General features: G+C 42.6%; 1 protein-coding gene across 1 annotated transcript in view; it reads right to left on the bottom strand.

The window, feature by feature from the left end:
* The window catches only part of Acbd3 (acyl-CoA binding domain containing 3), a 27,628-nt gene extending 11,085 nt beyond the window's left edge, over positions 1-16,543 (bottom strand). The window contains exons 1-5 of the mRNA XM_028755263.1: positions 16,257-16,543; positions 10,248-10,389; positions 9,379-9,519; positions 6,644-6,802; positions 4,751-4,925 (exon numbers count right to left, since the gene is read on the bottom strand). Coding sequence (XP_028611096.1) covers positions 4,751-4,925; positions 6,644-6,802; positions 9,379-9,519; positions 10,248-10,389; positions 16,257-16,533 — 894 coding nt within the window. The 5' untranslated portion in view covers positions 16,534-16,543. The remainder of the gene's footprint in view (positions 1-4,750; positions 4,926-6,643; positions 6,803-9,378; positions 9,520-10,247; positions 10,390-16,256) is intronic.
* Positions 16,544-20,084: the final 3,541 nt, after the last annotated feature.

The following is a 20,084-nucleotide window of genomic DNA, read 5'->3' as shown; positions in this document are numbered from 1 at the left end:
GAGTTCCAGGACAGCCAGGGCTACTCAGAGAAACCCTGTCTCGGAAAAAAAAAAAAAAAAAAAGAAAAAGAAAAAGAAAAAGAAAAAAGAAAATTACACTTCAAAGAAACAAATGGTCACAGAAGATTCACAAAAACAGAAGCTGCAATTGGTGAGTTTGATAGATGTATAAAGTAGCAAACAAGGCCTATTCTAATATAGAGAAATAAATATTCATAAAAAGATTATAATCGGGCCGGGCGGTGGTGGCGCACGCCTTTAATCCCAGCACTTGGGAGGCAGAGGCAGGAGGATTTCTGAGTTTGAGGCCAGCCTGGTCTACAGAGTGAGTTCCAGGACAGCCAGGACTACACAGAGAAACCCTGTCTCGAAAAACCAAAAAAAAAAACCAAAAAACAAAAGATTATAATCACAGTTTTTTTTTTTTTTTAAAATTAATTGAGGTTTTATGGGGCCTAATGTAAGCCTCGGCAGGAGCACACCTACTGAATCATACCCCCTGGCTCCAACAAAATTGTCTTTAATAAAGTGTGTGTGTATATTTATTCATTTATCCATTTATTGACTGACTGACTGACTGACTGATTGAGACAAGGCTTTAGTAGCCCAGGCTGGCCTTACAACTGCATCTGCCTCTCAAGTGCTAAGATTAAAGGCAAGTACCACCACATCCAGCCTAAAATGTAATAAAACTATCAATCAAGATGTAAAAAAATATTGGTCTAGCCAGGTAGTGGTGGTGCATGCCTTTAGTCTAAGCACTCGGGAGGCAGAGGCAGGAGGATCTCTATAAATTCTAGGCCAGCCTGGTCTACATAGTGAGCACAACAGCCAGGACCACACAAAGAAACCCTGTTTTGAAAAACCAAGAAACAAACAAACAAAGAAACATTGCTCTAAGAGGTAATGAAGTTAGAGGTCAAAGTATCTTCTCACTTAAAATTTTACATTGGTCTGCGTGCAATGCTGAATCTATAATCCTAGCACTTAGGAGACTGAGGCAGTAGTGTCATGAGCCTAAAGCAGGGAAAGACAAAGTACAAAGAAAAGAAATTTGCTAGATCTATTGGTACAGGCCAGTTAACTCCAGATACCTGGAAGGCTGAGGCAGGAAGACTGCAAGTTCAAGAACAGGCTGAGATACAAAATAACAGGATGGGCAACTTAGTAAGACTCTTATCTCAAAATAAAAAAAGAGGAGTAGAAATATAGCTCTCAGTGAGAGAGTACTTGGCTAGCACCCAGCTTTTTAAATGGGGTTACAAATCCCATATGGAGGGGCTGAAGCGATGGCTCAGTGGTTAAGAGCACTGATTGCTCTTCCAGAGGTCCTGAGTTCAATTCCCAGCAACCACATGGTGGCTCACAACCATCTGTAATGGGGTCAGATGCCCTCTTCTGGTGTGTCTGCAGACAGTAAGTGTGCTCATATACATAAAATAAATAAATCTTAAAAACAGAAAACAAAACAGAAAACAAAAAAACAAATCCATATGGAGGCCATAGAACTGAGTGTGTGTGTGTGTGTGTGTGTGTGTGTGTGTGTGTGTGTGTGTAGTCATGAAATCTGGCAACAGTACAGGATTTCTGAATGTACAAGGACTACAAATCCATTCAAAATCAAAGTGTAATAAATCTGAGGTAGAGCTGTACAAGGCTTCTACACAGCCTTGGTTCTGAATACATAACACATACACTATGCCCATGACTGTCATGACATACAATACCAGTGAAAGCTGCTGATACATCTTAGCTCAGAGTCAAGATTATTTTATGTTATGAACTGCAGTGTTTTTACTATACACACACAGTTTTCTGTACTTGGAGAAATAGAACAACTTACAGCATGGAAAACGAAGACGTAAGACTTAACTAGTATGTATTTACATTGTAGGAGCTGGAGAGAGAGCTCAGTGGCTCAGAGTACAGACTACTCTCTCAGAAGACCATATTCAGTTTCCAGCATCCAAACGCTGGGTCACAAGCATCTGCCACTCAAGTTCCAGGGTTCTGATGCCCTCTTCTGGCTTATGCAGGCACCAGGCATATACACACGCATAGACATACATTCAGGTAAAACACCCATACACATAAAATAAATAGATCTTCCCCCCTCAAAAAAAAATTCCTGATGGCTGGTAAGATGACTCACCATACAAGTTAGTTTTAATTGACAATTTGATATAATCTAGAATCTGCTAGGAAAAGTCTTGTGAAACATTGTTTATACTGGGTTGGACTGGCCTGTGGAAATGTCTGTGAACAACTGTCTTTATGACATCAATTGATGTGATCCAGCCCACTGAGGGCTGTACCACACTCTAGGCAGGGGTCTTGAGCTGTGTGAGTAGGGAAACCCAGTTGAAAGCAACATCTGTCTCTGCTCTTAACTGTGGAGGTGATGCAATCATCCATCCTACTGTGGCCCAGGGTCTCACTATGCAACCTTGGCTGACCTTGAACCATCTGTATAGACTGGCCTGAAACTCACAAAGAGATCCATCTGTCTCTGCTTCTCCAGTGCTGGGTTTAAACACCTCTCTCTGCTTACTACATAAAACACAAGACTTTAAAAAGTACTCTAAGGCTTAGATTCTAAATCACTTCCAAGGAAAAAGCACCAGCTATTCAAAAAAATGCAATCAACCAAAACAAATCAGTACATTAAAACATTACATGATGGTGGAGGAAGAGAAAGCATTCTTGAAGTTAATCTTGAAACTCTCCAGTAAAGTCAATAAACTCCCTTCTCTGGACCCCACTGACCAGGACATTTATTCATTAGATACAACAGGCTGCAATTATTTATACAATTCTTTAAAAAAAAAAAACAAAAAACAAAAACCACATACTTTGGGGGGAGTCTGAAAAAGCACACGACGACCTGGTGTGGCAGTGCTTGTCTACAATCCCCGTCCCTGAGAGGGAGGGCTGAGTTTCAGTCTGGGCTACACAAGAGGTTTAGGACTAGTGCTAATAGTGTCATGTGCCTTTAATCCCAGCACTTGAGAGACAGAGGCAAGTGGATCTCTGTGAATCTGAGGCCAGCCCCATCTACAGGTGAGTTCCAGGACAACCAGTACTGTCACACAGAGAAACCCTATCTTGAAAAACCAACCAAACCAAACCAAATTAAAACAAACAAAAAACAAACAACCCCTGCCAATTCTACCCCCCAAAAAAAAACAAAAAAGAGAAAGGTACAAGAACAATACAACAGACATGCTAGGCAGCTATACTACCAAAGGGGCGGGGACAGCAGTTTTGTTCAGTATTTACACAAAAGTTAATACTTCAGAGTAGTGAATTCTATTTCTTCTCTTCCTTATGTAAAATTAATTAGTAACTGTAAAAAAAAAAAGAACCTGAGTGGTAACAAACTGTGAGGCTCAATTCTCAGGTAGCCTACTGGACATATCTAGTTCCAGAAGCAGTCAATTAGAATTTGATCGTACTAATTCTGTGACTTCTGTCCTATTTTTTTAATTTATCCTCCCAGAACCAATTTCTCCTCATAAAGTGACAGCAGCCTATGAAGAGGACAGTATGTATAGCAATCTTATTATCTCAACCCCTACCAACTAAGCAGGAAAAGGGGAAGGAGGTGATAAAGTACACGAAGGAGGCTATACAAGAGGAGAAGCATCTCTCAGAAAGGATGCTTATTAAACTGGCTTGACACCTTTGATCCTCTCGTGGGTTATACAGAACTTATAAAGCCTTTTAACATCTCATTGATTTCTAAGACTGGCAGAAGAAAGGTCATTTTATTTTAAAAATTTCTACTTTCCTAAAAATATTTATTACTGTATAATGAACGTGTGTATGCTGACTTTGTCAAAAAATGTCACAGCCCAATTAGAGTGAGCATTTATAAATCAATTAATTTACCTATTTCCATCCATCCCACCCTTCCCCCCTTTTACTTAGAAATGAGGTCCTAGCTGCCCAGACTAACCTGAACTCTCAGCTACTTGGGTAGTTGGTATTACAGGGTTATACCATCAGACCTAGCTGCCATCCTTCTCTTCCTTTTATCATCCTGTGTGGTTAGAAACCTTGATCTTGTGTCTTATTCTCACAGAACAGAGAGAAAGCAGGAAACCGGAGTAGCAGTAACATGTCAGAAAGCCAAATGATAATGGCAGAGCAGGACAGAACCTCAGCACCAGACTCTTTCCACGTCTTTCATTTAAACCATTTTCTCCTGTATTTTTGGTTGTAAGCCTAGCCTTTAACACCTGAGCCATCTCTCCAGCTCAAACTACCTAAATGTTGAAGCAAATATTTAGGAATAGGATGCTGGAGAAGGAGTATATGCTGTCATGAGTTATAATGGATCTGGATCTGCCCCAGCTTGAAAGAACCAGCCTACGGCCTTATTGGAGGGGACTCTGTCTCTTTACAGCTGTCTGATCCTGACAGTGCATGTTTTGCCTGAAAAATGTTCTTACACTATGGCTAGCTACTTGGGTCCTCATGGTTCCATGGACACTATTAACAGTCCATACCAGACTCACTGTTAGGACACTGACCTATACAACTCCCACATAACCAATGTAAAGAACAGTTCAAGATCCTGAATTTTCTTTTGTAACTGTCAACACAATAAATGCTAAATAGACTGCCTAAAACATCAACCAAAGAGTTACTTTGTACCTTAGGCTGGCTAATGCAAAATTCATTCATGACTGGTAGGAAAGAACCTGGGTTCCATGGAAACAATGCCTTCTCTAAAGCTCTGTCATACCTGTTGCTGTGCAAGCTGGACTTGATATAACTGTTGCATGTACTGCTGATAGTGCTGCTCCTGCAGCTGGCGGATGAGAATCTGCTGTTGTTCGTAGTTCCCTGGATACTGCTGGGCTGCATACTGCTGGAATTGCACGGCAGTCTGCGAGTTTAAAGCTGCCATTATCTGCTGCCTAAAAACATTAATAAATACATGCCAGTCTGACAACAGGAGACTGTTCATAACAAAATAAAATGTCCTTGTTTATTTTTATAGCTTATAACTTAAAAATGACTAGGCCAAAAATGTATACCAAAAATGTATTCTAGGCCCTGAATACTGAAGGAAAAAAACTGACCTCTAATTTTTTACTTATGTTTCTCAATAAAAGTCGAAATGGAGAATATTAAACACATCGCCACCATCAACATCATAATTATGAACACTTACTGTGCTCTTTGTGTCATACACTGTTTACAAAATTTACATCACCAATGTACTTCGCCTGTGATGACACTAGTAGGTTATTTAGTAACTGCCCAAAATTCTATCGCAGCTAGATTCAAGAGCCAGAGCTAAAATATAGATAGTCTGCCAGCAGTAACACTAACTCACCACGATGCTGTGAGACACAGAGTACCATTGGGCATGGATGTATTTGACGTTGGCTATGGTTTCTCTACCTAAACACTCCAGAACAGCACAAAGCAGAAGAGCTAATCGGTGCTACAGGCTCTGTTAAGAATGAATAAAACCACTGAAAATCTAATGGGCTATAGCATTTCATTTAAAGGTGCCTTTATTAAGAATCATTGAAGATAAGAAAAGCAGGTCATGCTGCTTGCTTTACTGATCTCTCTCTCTTTCTCTCCCTCCCTCCTTCCCTCCCTCCCTCCACGCACAGGGTCATATTATATAGAGCTAGGCTAACCCTGACTCAGCCTCTGAAGTGCTGGGATCATAGCTGTACACCACTGTGCCTTGTTTGGAGATACCAATTCTATCAAATTAGTTCAATTATTTTTATTTCTTCCAGAGAAAATTACATATTTCAAAACTGCTATGTGACTACTTACCAAAGACTTCAAATCTATTTATTAAATAATAAGCACACTAAGTAAAAACAGATTCCTGACTAAAGCATGACACTGGGCCCAGCTAAGGTGTTCAACTCCAAATTCAAAAGAGAACGGCATTTAAAATCTCCTTTGAAGTATAGTGAGGCCATGGGATACTTTGAGGCTAGCTACCACTGAAGGTTTTTCTAAGAAACTAGCTGTAAGCAAAGAGGAGACTCGATATACCTTAAGTTCCCCTGCTTAACTTTTCTGTCACGCCCTCCCTGGAACCCTGCGTTTTCCTACTGGTATCTCCAGCTGTTCTTTGAAAGGCCAGGCCTTCTGAGAAAGTGGCTTTCCATCTTTTCTGAAGAAGGAAGTTTCAGCTCCCATGTCCCGCACTAGGTCTGGGAATGGCTATCTGATATACATTGGGTTAGCTAGACTCTAGGTCCTCAGAGTTTCTAACCGGGTCTCTCAGATACACGGAAAATGGATCACAAAATTGCCAAGTGAGACAGTCTTGTGAAAGAGAGCAGACAGCAGTAAGAACAAAGAGGAAGACCAAGACGGTAAGAGATCGTGAGAACATAGACATTGGACTCAAGACAGAGCCGCTGAGCGACCTCACCTGCTGCTTCAAGCCTCTAGGTTACAAACTAGCTCCAAATGTCAGTACATCCCCTCTAATCACAAACCAAAGTCACGGGTAAGCATGAATCAGGAGCCGGCACACACCCTCCTCCCAGGCTCAGTCACAGAACGTCCGTTCTAAGACACACAGGTGAGGTTCCAGGAAACAGGATGGGAGGCTGGTTCTCATTTGTACATAAGATCTAAGCAGCAAACTCACTTCTGCTGTTCCAGCCGAAGCCTCTCTTCTTCTATCCGCTGCCTCTCTTCTTCCTCCTGTCTGAGCCTGTCCTCCTCCTCTCGCTTCCGTCTCTCTTCTTCCTTTTGTAGCCGCTCTCGTTCTTCCTCTTCACGCTGCCTTCGCTCCTCCTCCGCCTTTCTACACGGTATAGAGCAAAGAGAATGAACTCTGCATAGCGAATCTAGAGAATCTATTTTAAAATCAGTTATATTTCACTTTCCAGTGAAAATAAGACAAAAATCATTGCAGAGAATAGCAAGCAAACTCTCGAAATATGAAACACATAAACTTCTATATGGTAAAACAAAATATGGAGTCAATCTCATAACATATATGACTACCTCAAGAATAATTATTAAGTAGAGGCTTCCACAGTCTTTAATGACAAAACAAAAGTAAGCAAGAATCAAAAAAAGGCAACTTCCGCCGGGCGGTGGTGGTGCACACCTTTAATCCCAGCACTTGGGAGGCAGAGGCAGGTAGATTTCTGAGTTCGAGGCCAGCCTGGTCTACAGAGTGAGTTCCAGGACAGCCAGGGCTACACAGAGAAACCCTGTCTCGAAAAACCAAAAAAAAAAAAAGGCAACTTTCAAAGACATTGTATCTGATTCAACAGTGTACTACAATATATAAATCAACTTTCTATGTTATTCCATTTTCAATAAGTACCAAGTCTTAGCCTGGCATGGTGCTTCTCAGAACTTGGAAGGCAGAGGCAAGCTGATATACAGTGAGACCCTGTCTTTAAAACGGGGCAGTACATCTTTAATCTCAGCACTCGGGATGGGGTTGGGGGCACAGAGGCAGGCAGATCTCTGAGTTTGAGACCAGTTTGATCTACAGCAAGTTCCAGGACAGCCAGGGGTACACAGAGAAACTTTTGCCTTGGAAAAAAAAAAGTGTGTGAGGGAGGGAGGGACTATGTGAAGGTGGGAGGTGGGGTGGGGCGGGGTGGGAGGGTCGGGACAGGGATGATGACAAGGCAGCAATCAGGATGTAAAGTGGATAAGTAAATAAATGAATGGAGTGGGGGAGGGACCAAACGAGCAAATCATAGTAAGAAGAAAGGCTAGGGCAGGGAGGGCTGGAAGAGAGAGCTGTAGTAAGAGATGTACTCATCTTCTAAGAGACCAGAACTCGGTCTCCAGAGCCCTCACCTCCAGCTCCAGAGGATCTGATGCCCTTTTCTGTCTTCTGAGGACACCTGTACTCATGTGTATTTACCCCCACACAGATACACATATGTACATATAATCAAACCTAAGAATAAATCTCTCTCTCTTTTTTTTTTTTGGTTTGGTTTTTCGAGACAGGGTTTCTCTGTGTAGTCCTGGCTGTCCTGGAACTCACTCTGTAGACCAGGCTGGTCTCGAACTCAGAAATCCGCCTGCCTCTGCCTCCCAAGTGCCGGGATTAAAGGCGTGCGCCACCACCGCCCGGCCTAAATCTTTTTTTTTTTTTTTTTTTTTTTTTAAAGACTCAAATTGGGGGGTGGAGAGATGGTTCGTGGTTAAGAGCACAGGCTGCTCTTCCAGAACCCAAGTTTGATTCCCAGCACCCATATGGTGGTTAACAACCATCTGGAACTCCAGTCCCAGGTGAACCAACACTGTCTGGCTTCTGAGGACAATGTACACACATGATACAAAGACATACACCCACACATAGAAAATAAATACAATTAAAAGTATTTTCAAGAGGATACAAAACATATTACTTTGGTTACTTATCAATGAAATGGTATTTATGTCACTGGGCTTGTTTGTTTTAGACTGTGCAGCTCTGGCTAGCCTGGAACTTGCTATGAAGAACAGGCTGGTCTTGAATTTTGAGCAATCTTCTTCTGGCTCTGCCTTCAAAATATCAGGATTACAGGGCATGTGCCATCCAGTGAAGTACTTCTATAATCCTCTCATGCTTGAGCTAGTCTTTGTCTATTTTTTTTTTTTTTTGAGACAGGGTTTCTCTGTGTAGTCCTGGCTGTCCTGGAACTCACTCTGTAGACGAGGCTGGCCTCGAACTCAGAAATCTGCCTGCCTCTGCCTCCCAAGTGCTTTGTCTAATTTTTAATTTAGTTTTTATGTTATGTATATGGGTATTCTGCCTCTATGTATGTCTGTGAACCATTTGCATTCCAGGAGGCTAGAAGCGTGTTACATCCTCTGGAACTGGAATTACAGATGCCTGTGAGCCTCCACATGGGTGCTGGGAGAATCTCAGAAACACAAGCAGTGAGCTCAGCAGTATCTACTCCAAATTTTTGGAGTAGATAACTAATTAATTAATTAATAAGCCATCTAGGATCCAACATCAACACCAGAGAATAGGAGGGAATGAATGAATGAATTTATGGTTGGGCCTGTTAAAGGCTTATTATAGCAGGACAAAAGTAGCCAGATGTGGTAGTACATATGTATAATTCCAGCATTGATTCAGGAGGCCAACCTGAATTGCAAGACTCTGTCTCAGGGCTGGAGGTGGGGTGGGGTAAGGAGCACTGCTGTAGATGGGATGCAGGCTCACTTTACAGGTGTGACCAGAAGGAAGCAGCCCCTCCTCCCTCTACCCACACACATGAAGAGTTCTGAAAAACTGCACTAAGAAGTAGAAGTGAAGGAAAGGAGGAAGGTCTCTGACCCAGAGCACAGACTCCAGAAAGGAAAGAATCAGTGCTCAGTGCCCGCACTGTATGCGACCATGCCCTGTGACATCACCTTCTTTTTTCTTCTTCTTCCTTCTCTATTCTGTGGGACGCAACATATGCCGAGAGGAGAGGACAACACCTATTTAGAAGTTTCACAAACTCTACCATGGCATCCTCTTTGGACATGTTTCCTAGAGCTGCCCATTCTCTCCTGCAGAGAATAAAAAAGAACAGTTACCTTTTCACCTTAGCAGAATGAGAATCTTATTTAATTAAATCTACATATGAAAAACTCAATTACAATTAAAATGAACTATGTTTTTACTAGAAGCAAAAAGCTCAAAACTTCAAGTTCCAACAAATCTACATTGATATATTAATAAGATGCCATAATAAACAATCCAAAATATAAGTGCATTTTGTTTATTCACACTTGTTAAAAAGCAATCTACATTTTACTTTCTTTACATTTGTAGCCTGAACAAAAATATTCCATTTTCTGGCAAAATTCTGTATGTCTCAATAAAGAAATCAATAGTGTGCATTTTATTTTTTTATTTAGTTTTATGTCTATGAGTGTTTTGCCTGCAATGTTTATCTGTGTGCTTGGAGGACAGCATCTGAGACCGGAATTACAGATGGTTGGGGTTGTTGCAAATCAAACCCAGGTTCCCTGGAATAGCAGCTGGTGCTCTTAACAGCTGAGCCATCTCTCCAGGCCCAGTAGCGCATGTTTTAATTTAGAAAGAGTTGGATGAAACTGTACTTGTTTTATGCTAGATAAGTAAACGTCTTCCACACTAGGATTCTATCTATGAGCAAGTCAATGTTCCGGCTGTTAGGCTAGGCTGAGAAGTTAACTACCGACACCTCAGGCAGTGCACATTACACTTCTGTCTGACATCGTTCTTAAGTACCTAAATAAGAAAACACGGTTACCTCCTATCATTCCCCAACACATCAAAGAATCCAACCTCAGGGCAGGTGTCTGGGTTATATGGGCCCAGAAGAACTTGCTTATGCAGTGCCACGAACTTCAGTTTTTCTTCATAAGTTGGATGAAAGGCTTTGCCATCTTTTACTAAAAGAAATGAAATTTAAAGAAAACAATTGGTGTTAGTAAAATACAGTTTCCAGCACTAGAAATGCATTGAAGCTTTGCTATAGAGTATGCCAATAACTTAAAAACAGTAGGTTAAGATTGTTTTTTATTTACTAAATTTTAATGGGGCTTAATAAAAATACAAATCCTTTATAGAAGATTTCTCCTTTGGAATCAGCTGGATGGTGTTTAAATCTCATCTTAGACATTTCTGAGTCACAGTGGGATAAGTTATTTTTTTAGTTTAGTCATCAATAAAAGGAAGGTTACACTGCCATGTCAGAGGTTAACAGTGTATTATTATTATTTTATTTATTTATTTATTTTTTGGTTTTTCGAGACAGGGTTTCTCTGTATAGCCCTGGCTGTCCTGGAACTCATTCTGTAGACCAGGCTGGCCTCGAACTCAGAAATCCGCCTGCCTCTGCCTCCCAAGTGCTGGGATTAAAGGTGTGCGCCACCACTGCCTGGCCAGTGTATTATTATTATTATTATTACTAACTATGTGATTCTTTGTTTTCCTTATCATTGACGCTGACAGGTTTCACCAGGGCTATTCAAAAAGAAGGCAAAATCAAAGGTGATGACATACATCTATAATTCCAGTTGTGGCAGAAGGCTCACCATGAGTTTGAGAACAGTGTAGGCTATACAGTGAATTCAAGGTCAGCCTAGACTACAGAGTGAGACTGTGTCTCTGAAAAATAAATAAAAGAAAAGAAAAGCAAAAGTAAGCTAGTCTGACAAAAAATAACTATTACCTATATTCAAAAAAAGTATAAAACTGGATCCTGGTAAAATGATAATCTTTACATAATCCCTGCAGTATAACAGTCACAATAGTTATGTGATTCAAGTAAAAATGGACTACCAAAATTCAAAAAGCCAGTTGGCAAGATGGCTCAGCAGCTAATCAGACAACCTGAGGTTGATCCCTAATCCAGGCAGCGGAAGGAAAGGACCGACCCAAGCTGCTTTCTGATCACGCACCATGACATTGCCCCTACCAATAAATACAAACATATAAAAAAAAATAAGTATAAATCATGAACAAGTTTCATCCATACACACAGTGTACTCATAAAGAACATTATTAAGAAACAAACAAACAAACAAACAAAAAGCCAGGCAGTTCTGATACATGCCTTTAGTCCCAGCACTCAGGAGGCAGAGGCAGGCAGATTTCTATTAGTTTTGAATTTGAGGACTGCCAAGGCTACATAGGGAAACTGTCTCAAAAAACAAAACAAAACAAAACAAACAAACAAACACCCATGAATTGAACTATTTGAATGGGGGGAAAAGGCCAATAAACATCTAAACAGGTATTAAATGTCACTGATCAAAGACACTGCAATTAAAATCACCCATACCATCAGATTTTTAAAAGTTAGACAACACAACTTGATAAGAAGGGGATGGAGAATTGGCTCAGTGGTTAAGAGCATTGGCTGTTTTTTTTCTGAGGGTTCCATTCTCAGAACCCACATGGTGGCTCATAACCATCTGTAACTTCATTTCCAGGGGATCCAATGCCTTCTTCTGACCTCTGCAGGCAACAGGCAACAAGTGGTATACATACATTCATGCAGTCATGCAAATAAAATAAATCTAAATCAAACAAAACCAACTCAGATCATTCCACTAGTTAATATTTTCATGCCAAAAATATTCAAGTAATAAATTACCTCCTAGATAGTGCTTTTGAATTCTTTCCCTTAGTATATTACCAGAAAGTAGGGTACTATCTACTTTCACCTTTTGCAGTGGAAGAACTGTCTAAAACCAGAGAGAGATCCAGCCTTGCCTCTTACAAGGAGTAACTGAATGGCCTAGGCCAGGTCCCTCAACTAAGAGATAGAGATAGATAAAACAGAACTCTCACCGGGCGGTGGTGGCGCACACCTTTAATCCCAGCACTTGGGAGGCAGAGGCAGGTGGATCTCTGAGTTCGAGAGTTCGAGGCTAGCCTGGTCTACAGAGTGAGTTCCAGGACAGCCAGGGCTGCACAGAGAAACCCTGTCTGGGGGGGGGGGGGACTCTCAAGGGAGGACTAAGTAGAATAGTATGTATGCAGTCTCACCTAGTATCTAGTAAATATCTGCTCTGTATCCACTGACAACCATTAGTTTGACATTATAAATTAATGCAATCAATCTACCAGACAAACATAACAGCAATCGAGTATTTGAAAAAGAAAAATCTAAACCCTGAATAACTCAACAAAAACAAGTTAACTCCATCCCAGAAGTATAAAGGTCTGGAATTCTTTAGGATCTTAGAATTAAGAGCAATTTCTTTCCTCTTTTGGAAAACCTTCACTGGTTCTTCATCTAACAAAAACGTTAATCTATACACAATTTCATCAAACACTTTCAGGATCTGTATTCACCTTTCTCCTTGCTTCATCAAACTACCCCTGGTTTGCCATTTCCCAGGCACACATGCCCGGTCCCATCCCCTTTCCACAGTCCTTTCTGGAATGACACTATTTCCTCAATCCACACGTGCTCTGCAGGTGTCAACTGGCCCTTTAAGTCTTTTGCCTCCATGTTCCTTAAAAGCGAGAGAATTGTACCATTCATACAGCAGTATCCTGATATTAAGCCTTATCTATAATAAGGATATAAAACCCCTGATGTTTAGATAGTAAAACACAGTTTTATCACAAGGGACACCTCATCTGTTATTTTACACGTCCCATTCCCTGGAGTAAAACTCAGGACCTAGTTATGTATGCTATGTTATGTACGATGGGCAAGCATTTCACTTTCATTTTAGCAAAAAAATTCAGAGTCGTTGATAAAGTAATTCATCTTGGTTTATGATCATCACTATTACAAGTATGTAACACAAAACATTTTTTTGGCAGTGGGTGGGGTGGGGCATTTCATGTATCTATTCCAGAGTGGCCTTAAACTTTAGATCCACCTCCTGAGTGTTGCAATTTCAGGCCTGCAATACCACGGCTTGCTTATATGGTGCTGTTGACAGAACAGACGTCCTAAAGCCAGATAGGCAAGCACCCTACCAACTGAGTTACATCCTAGGCTTCTCTAGCTACTGCATAGAAAATCATCTTGCTTTCAAGATTCAAATTGAGTCCACAGAAGATAAAAAGTAATTTAAAGTGAAGGGCGGAGTTGGGGAAGATGGCTCAGCATTTGTTTGCTGTACAAGTATGAGGACCTAAGCCCAGATCTCCTAAAAACCATCAAGAAACACAAAATAGTTGACATCTGTAAACTCAGCTTTCTTAAAGAAAAGCTAGGACAAGAAAAATCTCCAGAAACTCATGGCACATGGCTAGACTAGTGTACAAAGCAGCAAAGGAGATTTGTCTCAAAGAGAACAACACCCAAAGTTGTCCTGTGACTTCTACACAGAAAATGCACATATACACACCTGAAAAAACAAAAAACAAAACAAAACAAAGGCAGCTTTGCTGGAGTCACCGTTTCTGTTAACTCTGCTTTTATATCCTTTTCCCTCTTCGAACCAGTGCGTAATATAGTACCAGCCCTTCACTGATGGCGCAAGTAATAATCCACACAGAAGGCTGTTTTAAGTTTCTGGATATAGTATTGAGCACTTAATTTAGGAATTGAGATGCACTTCCTTCTGTAAGATGACTAATAACTTAGCCCCCTCAAAATGGGTTCTCCAAAGACTCTTGCTGCTCAAAAGGCAATTTAAAATAACACGTTTAGACAACTCAATCTTAAATATGAATCTAGTGTTACCTAACCCAGCTTCCTTACGTAGAACTTGATTCTAGCAGTTTCTAGGAATTTATACAGCAACAATAATTTAGAATGAGGTTCCTGACCCAAAACAATGCTAACTTTGCTGCCCATTATACAATTTTTTTAAGTTAATTAATTTGTTTAGGTTTTTGTTATTGTTTTTAGACAGCTTTGGCTGTCCCAGAATTGTGTTGGCCAGGCTGGCCTCAAATTCACAGAGATCTACCTGCCACTGTCTCCCTAGTTCTTAGATTAAGTGTGTGAAACCATGCTTAATGTTTTATTCTCTTAACACAGATATTGCTATTTTCAAATTAAGATGGGCTCAGATGAAATATCCCTCCCTTTGTTACCCATGCAGCAAAATCAAAGATTAGAGGTTGGTTATTTCTGGTTCTGGTGCCATATCTCATTGGTAAAGAATGAACAATGCTCTTCCCAAGGACCCTAGTTCAATTCTCAACACCCAAGTCAGGAAGTTCAGAACATTCTGTGACTCTAGCCCCAGGAGATCTAACCCTTCTGGTCTCCTGGGGCATCCACATTGACACTGACACACACTCACTCACACATAAAATTAAAAATTCTTTTTAAAAAAGGAGTTAAAGTTGGTTCTTCCCAGCTTCTTGCAGTTTTTGTTATTGAAAAGCAAGTTCCCAAAATTAAATTTTAAGGGCAAGTACTGCTATGTGAACTGTACAGAAACCAATGGGTTTGCATTTATTTACAACAAACTCTAAAATCAAACCAGTGACTCGAGATAAAGTGATTCTAAACTCATTACTGACTCCGAGAGTCAGCTACTACAGTAAGGGCTGAACTCCTTGTGCCGTGGCAATGAACAGTTCAAGGGTAAACTTAAAAATACTATGAATGTACAGTATTTACTGTTCTGGAAATTTTCATAGAATTTCACTAGTTTGCACAATGAAAGTTAATTTAAAAATAAAACTACCTTAGGGTCACTACAGTGAACAACTCGATTTTAGCTGCTAAACTGTGAATCTGAAAGCACTATCTCTGGGAAACTTGTCATAAATATGCTGTTCTGGAATGCATGTGGCGCCTAGCAACCACTTTTAAAGTTTCATTTGACCTTATCTTTCTTTGCTTTTCCACTAAGAACCTAAATATCTATTAAGAATCAGACTAACTCGTTAAGCTCTTTCCCACTGACCAAATCTTGTTACTGTTACCTCCACTATTAACTAGAGAAGAAAAAAAAGGAAGAAAATTACCTCACATCACAAATTTCTTTTAAGAGAATGAGACAGGGGCTGAAGAGATGGCTCAGTGGTTGGGAGCACTGACTGCACTTCCAGAGGTCCTGAGTTCAAATCCCAGCAACCACATGGTGGCTCACAACCATCTGTAATGAGATCTGATGCCCTCTTCTGGTGTGTCCGAAGACAGCTACAATGTATTCATATATAATAAATAAATAAATCTTTAAAAAAAAAAAGAGAGAGAGAGAGAGAGAGAGAGCGAGACAGACGGAGAACTTCTTGCCTTTGTCTTCATTATTCACTTACAAGGTAGAATTCCCTAGACACTTAGAAGTTACTAGAACACAGTGGCCATTATTTACTTACTCAAGCAAAAGGGAATAAATGAACTTAGTACTTTATCCTTCGCCACATCCCTACCGCTGATCATACCCTATACATCCTCACGGTTTCCAAGGCTAGAAAAGGTATGTGTGGGACCCAATACAATTTTCTTCCACTAAGATAGCGATAGTTTTAATTGCTTTGACGTTGTTGTGAGTCATGGAAAACTTGGAGGAAAACCGATAAATAACAACAAAAAGGAAAAATCCATCCCAGAATTGGAGCCCCGGGAAGCGCGCATTCTTCTGCCACTCTAGCTCATGGAAACCAGAAAACTTAAACCGGTATAACGCCCAGCAAGCTCAGGCGACACAGGATGGTAAACCAGGCTTCTAGGTTTCTCAGGGGTGTGATCAGGGGCCAGACCGGTAGTGACAAACTCTGGGTGCCACCAAGGACGGCACGGCGCTCCGGTCACCCCGGCCTAGCTCGGGTGGGTGGGGCAGGCACTGCCGGCCCGCAGCCCCGCAGAGGCGAGTGACCCGCTCACTTTTGTAGAAGCGCAGCGCCAGGCCGTATAGCTCCTCCAGGCCAAAGCCCCAGTGCTGCTCCATCCGCCGCGCCTCCTCGGCCGCGCCCTCAGCCGCCGCCTCCCGGGGCTCCCGCTGCTGTCCCGCGGCACCCGAGCCCAGTCCATTCCCGGAAGGCGAGGACGGCGGTGTCTGCAGCGGGGCACCCTCCGCGCCGGGCCGCTCCTCCGAGTCCGGGCTCAGCGTGAGGCCGTCGAGCGACACCTCGAGTTGCTCTACGTTTAGCTGCGCCGCCATCTCCGCTCGCAGCGCCTCCTCGGCGAGGACAGGCGAGCGGCCACGTATCGACTTCCTGCTGACCTCTCACCTCCGCTCGCCGACACCGGAACTTCCGTTGCCGAGGCGGCTGGGGCTAGAACCGGCCTGCTGCCCCGCCCCCGGGCGTGTGGGGCACGCCCCTCCCGTGTCCTCCGCTCGGTTGGGGCCTCTCGCCCGTCTCAGAGCTCACCCCACACCCACTCCCGGGGCAGATCTCCCGCTGCGGCGATCTCAGGGGACCCGGAAGGCTCGTGGGGTTCGTGGCGGTTGGTGGCGGTTCGTGGCGGTTCGTGGCGGTCCGTGTTGGTCGGGGACGTGTGAGGTGAACCCCAAGCAGCGGTGCGGGCGGCTGCTGAGCGCGTGTCCGACCCTGCAGGGGACATCTGTGCACCAGTTTTTACTTAGTCTCCACAGCAACTCTGAGGAGATGCAGGGCAACTGCCAGTCTTCATTTTAAAGTAGAAACCAGGGTTTTCCTCCCCCACACAGTGTTCGTCCTCCCCCTTAATTTGTGTTGGTTCTGCTAAGGGAGTTGACTATTTTGGGGGGGTATGGGGACTTTGTAGCTCAAGACGAGCTCTGAGCTCAGTCTTTAGCTCAGGTTGGCCTTTGTCCTGCCTCCATCTCCCAAGGGCTTTGACTACATGTGTATGCCATCAAGACCAGCAGTAAGGACAACATGAGGCCAGTTCAGCTATCCATGCCACAAAAGTGTAGGGCCAGAAGACAGAATCTCTGCAGTGTCAGGTACAGGAAAGTAGGAGGTAGTTACTGAGAAACAACCAGAGAGTACATGGCAGTCTCTTTTTTTTGTTTGCTTGTTTTTGATTTTGAGACAAGATTTTGAGCTACGTAGCCCTGGCTGTCCTGGAACTCACTATGAAGGCCAGACCAGACTAGCCTCAAACTCACAGAAACATACCTGCCTCTGCTCCTGAGTGCTGGATTCTGGGATTTTTGGTTCTGTAACAAAGTCTTCCAATCATTAAAAGTGGGAAATTATAAGCGTTTCATGCATACACTGGGCAAGCACTCCGGCCTAGGGTGGTTTACTGAGCTTAATGAGTGGAGGGAAGTATACTTCAATTACATACAGTATCAGTTCAGCTCAGCATGTATTTAAGGACTGCCTTGTAGATCAGACACTATCAGGAAAATACAAAGAAAAGCAGCTGTGGTCCTACCCCTCAGCATCAAGGTCCAGGAGGTGAGCCCACGCCAGAGCATGATGGTAGAGGCAGGCTGCTGGAAGGTACCTTCTGCCTCAGTGCCCTTGAGCAGGTTTCCTAGTTTGTTTCCTCTCCACCTCTTAGTTTGTGGAAAACACTGGACTCATGTTAGTATGTTTTTCAAGAGTTTATGTGAAATCACCAGAGGCCTGCTAGTCCAACGTTGAAGTCTCTGCCACCTCTGCAGAGACCCAAGACTTTAATACATGGGCTTTGGGGAGCATTCCATTTCCAAAGTACAGCAGTATGTAAAGCATGTAGAAAGGAGTTGGGGAGGATTACATGCTTGTAATCCCAGCACTCGGGAGACAGAGGCAGGCAGATCTTTGAGCTCAAAGCCAGCCTGGTCTACAGAGTGAGTTCCAGGACAGTCAGGACTATGCAGAGAAACCCTATATTGAAACAAAACAAAAAACCAGAAAGACCTTGCTGGCTGATAGCTTCTAATAAAATGTGACTACCGTTATGTCCAACAGTAAAATATACAAGAGCCCTTATCCCAAGGGGAGTCACAAGATGAGATCTGGCCTTGGACTCAACTTAAAGAATTGATATCTACATTAAATCTGCACTGGTTGGTAGCTCATTGAAATCTGGACTTTTAATGTCATATCATCAGGTTTCTGCATTACCTTAAAATGAAGCAATCTGATGACTGTGAGCCTAATGCTGATGCTTAATGATATTAGCGGGTGTTATGCAGGTTTTGAGATGTGCCCTAAGTTTACAGCCAATCTTGTTGTGTGTGACAGACACTGTCCAAGCTGTTCTCAAAGGCCTTGTAAAATGATAGATTGATGTTTCTGTTTCTGCACTGTAACTACGTACCACAGCCTGGGTAGTTTATAAATAACAGCTCGTTGTTTCTTCACAGCTCCAATGGCTGAGATGTTCAAGATCAAGACACTGGCTGTTTTGAAGGCTGATTGATACATAACAGTTTCCTCTAAGATTCAAACAGTCCATCCTACAGGAAGCTCCTTAAGCAGGAAGGCGAACAACTCAAAATAGCTTCGGAAGTTCCTGAAACTGATCAGATTTACTAGGCCCTCCCAGTTAGGGTTAGAGTAATTCTCCTGAGATCAAAAGGGAGCTGAGCTAAGAAGGAGAGTTTGAGACCAGACCAGCTGCCTGGTAGAAGCAGAACCAGCATCCCTGCCTGAAAGATGTTTAGACCAGCTGCTGTACCTGGAAGGACCCTCTTCAACCTTTTGCACTGCCTACAGCCTGGGCAGTAAGCTCCAAGTTCCCAGCCTTGTGAGCTGTCACCCATGTTGGGGTGGGCTTTGGTGATGCAGCTTCTGTGAGCCATTTCTGCTCCTGTAAGAACCCCTCACCCATATTCTTGTAAGGAACCCCAGTAAAACTCATAGTTCACTAAGTTGGATTTTGGTGGTACCTGTACTTTGGTTTGTCGTGGGTTTCCTATCTGGGGTGAGTAGACCCATGTGTTACCTCCCCAGGAAAGGTTTTGTCACATGATACTGGTAAGGGCCCACTTTCTGGTCCCTATGTGTCCATGTTCTTGCTATATTCTCGAGTGGTGGAAGGGGCAGAGGGGCTCTTTGTGGCCTCTAAGGATGGTTATGTCATGAAGGTGATAGCCTTACAAACAACCCCTTCCGTAACACTGCATTAGAGTGTCATTATGTGGGGGCTAGACCTGACATTCTCCAGCACCATAGCAGGTGCGTGTGTGGCTTCTTTAGACAGAAGAGAGGTTGGGCATCGTGGCAAATAGCTGTAATCCTAGTAGAAAGGAGAGAAAGGGGGAAGAATGAAGTGTTTAAGGTCAATTCTCTGCTACATACTGAGTTTAAGGCCAACCTGGGCTCCCTGAAACTCATTTCTGTCTCTGTCTTTCTCTCCTCTTTTTCTTCTCTCTCTCTTTCCCTCTCTCTCTCTCTCTCTCTCTCTCTCTCTCTCTCTCACACACACACACACACACACACACATACACTTCACCATCTCTAACTAGAAGAATTCATGTACTCATCTCTTCTTTGGTTTTATCATGAAATATTAATGGGTTTAGGTTAACTTCTCTTTTCAAAAGTGTTCCAGAAGCCCTACAAGGTAAGCAATGAGACTGAGTTTCCCTGTAGTCACTGTGTTCCTCTCTGCCTACCTGCTCAGAACATCCCCACACTTCTGGGTGGGTTGTTTGTTTGTTTGTTTTGTTTTGTTTTATGAGACAGCTTTCTTCTGTATCTCAGGCTGGCTTTAAACTCTCTGTAGCACAAGCTGGTCTCAACCTTAGGCAATCTGCCTCAGTCTGCTGATTGCTGATGTTACAGGTGT

The sequence above is a fragment of the Grammomys surdaster genome, unplaced genomic scaffold (genome assembly GCF_004785775.1).
Source record: "Grammomys surdaster isolate TR1022 unplaced genomic scaffold, NIH_TR_1.0 126051, whole genome shotgun sequence".
Lineage (NCBI taxonomy): Eukaryota > Metazoa > Chordata > Mammalia > Rodentia > Muridae > Grammomys > Grammomys surdaster.
The sequence above is the reverse complement of the archived record's forward strand: the minus strand, read 5'-3'. Positions and strand labels throughout refer to the sequence as shown.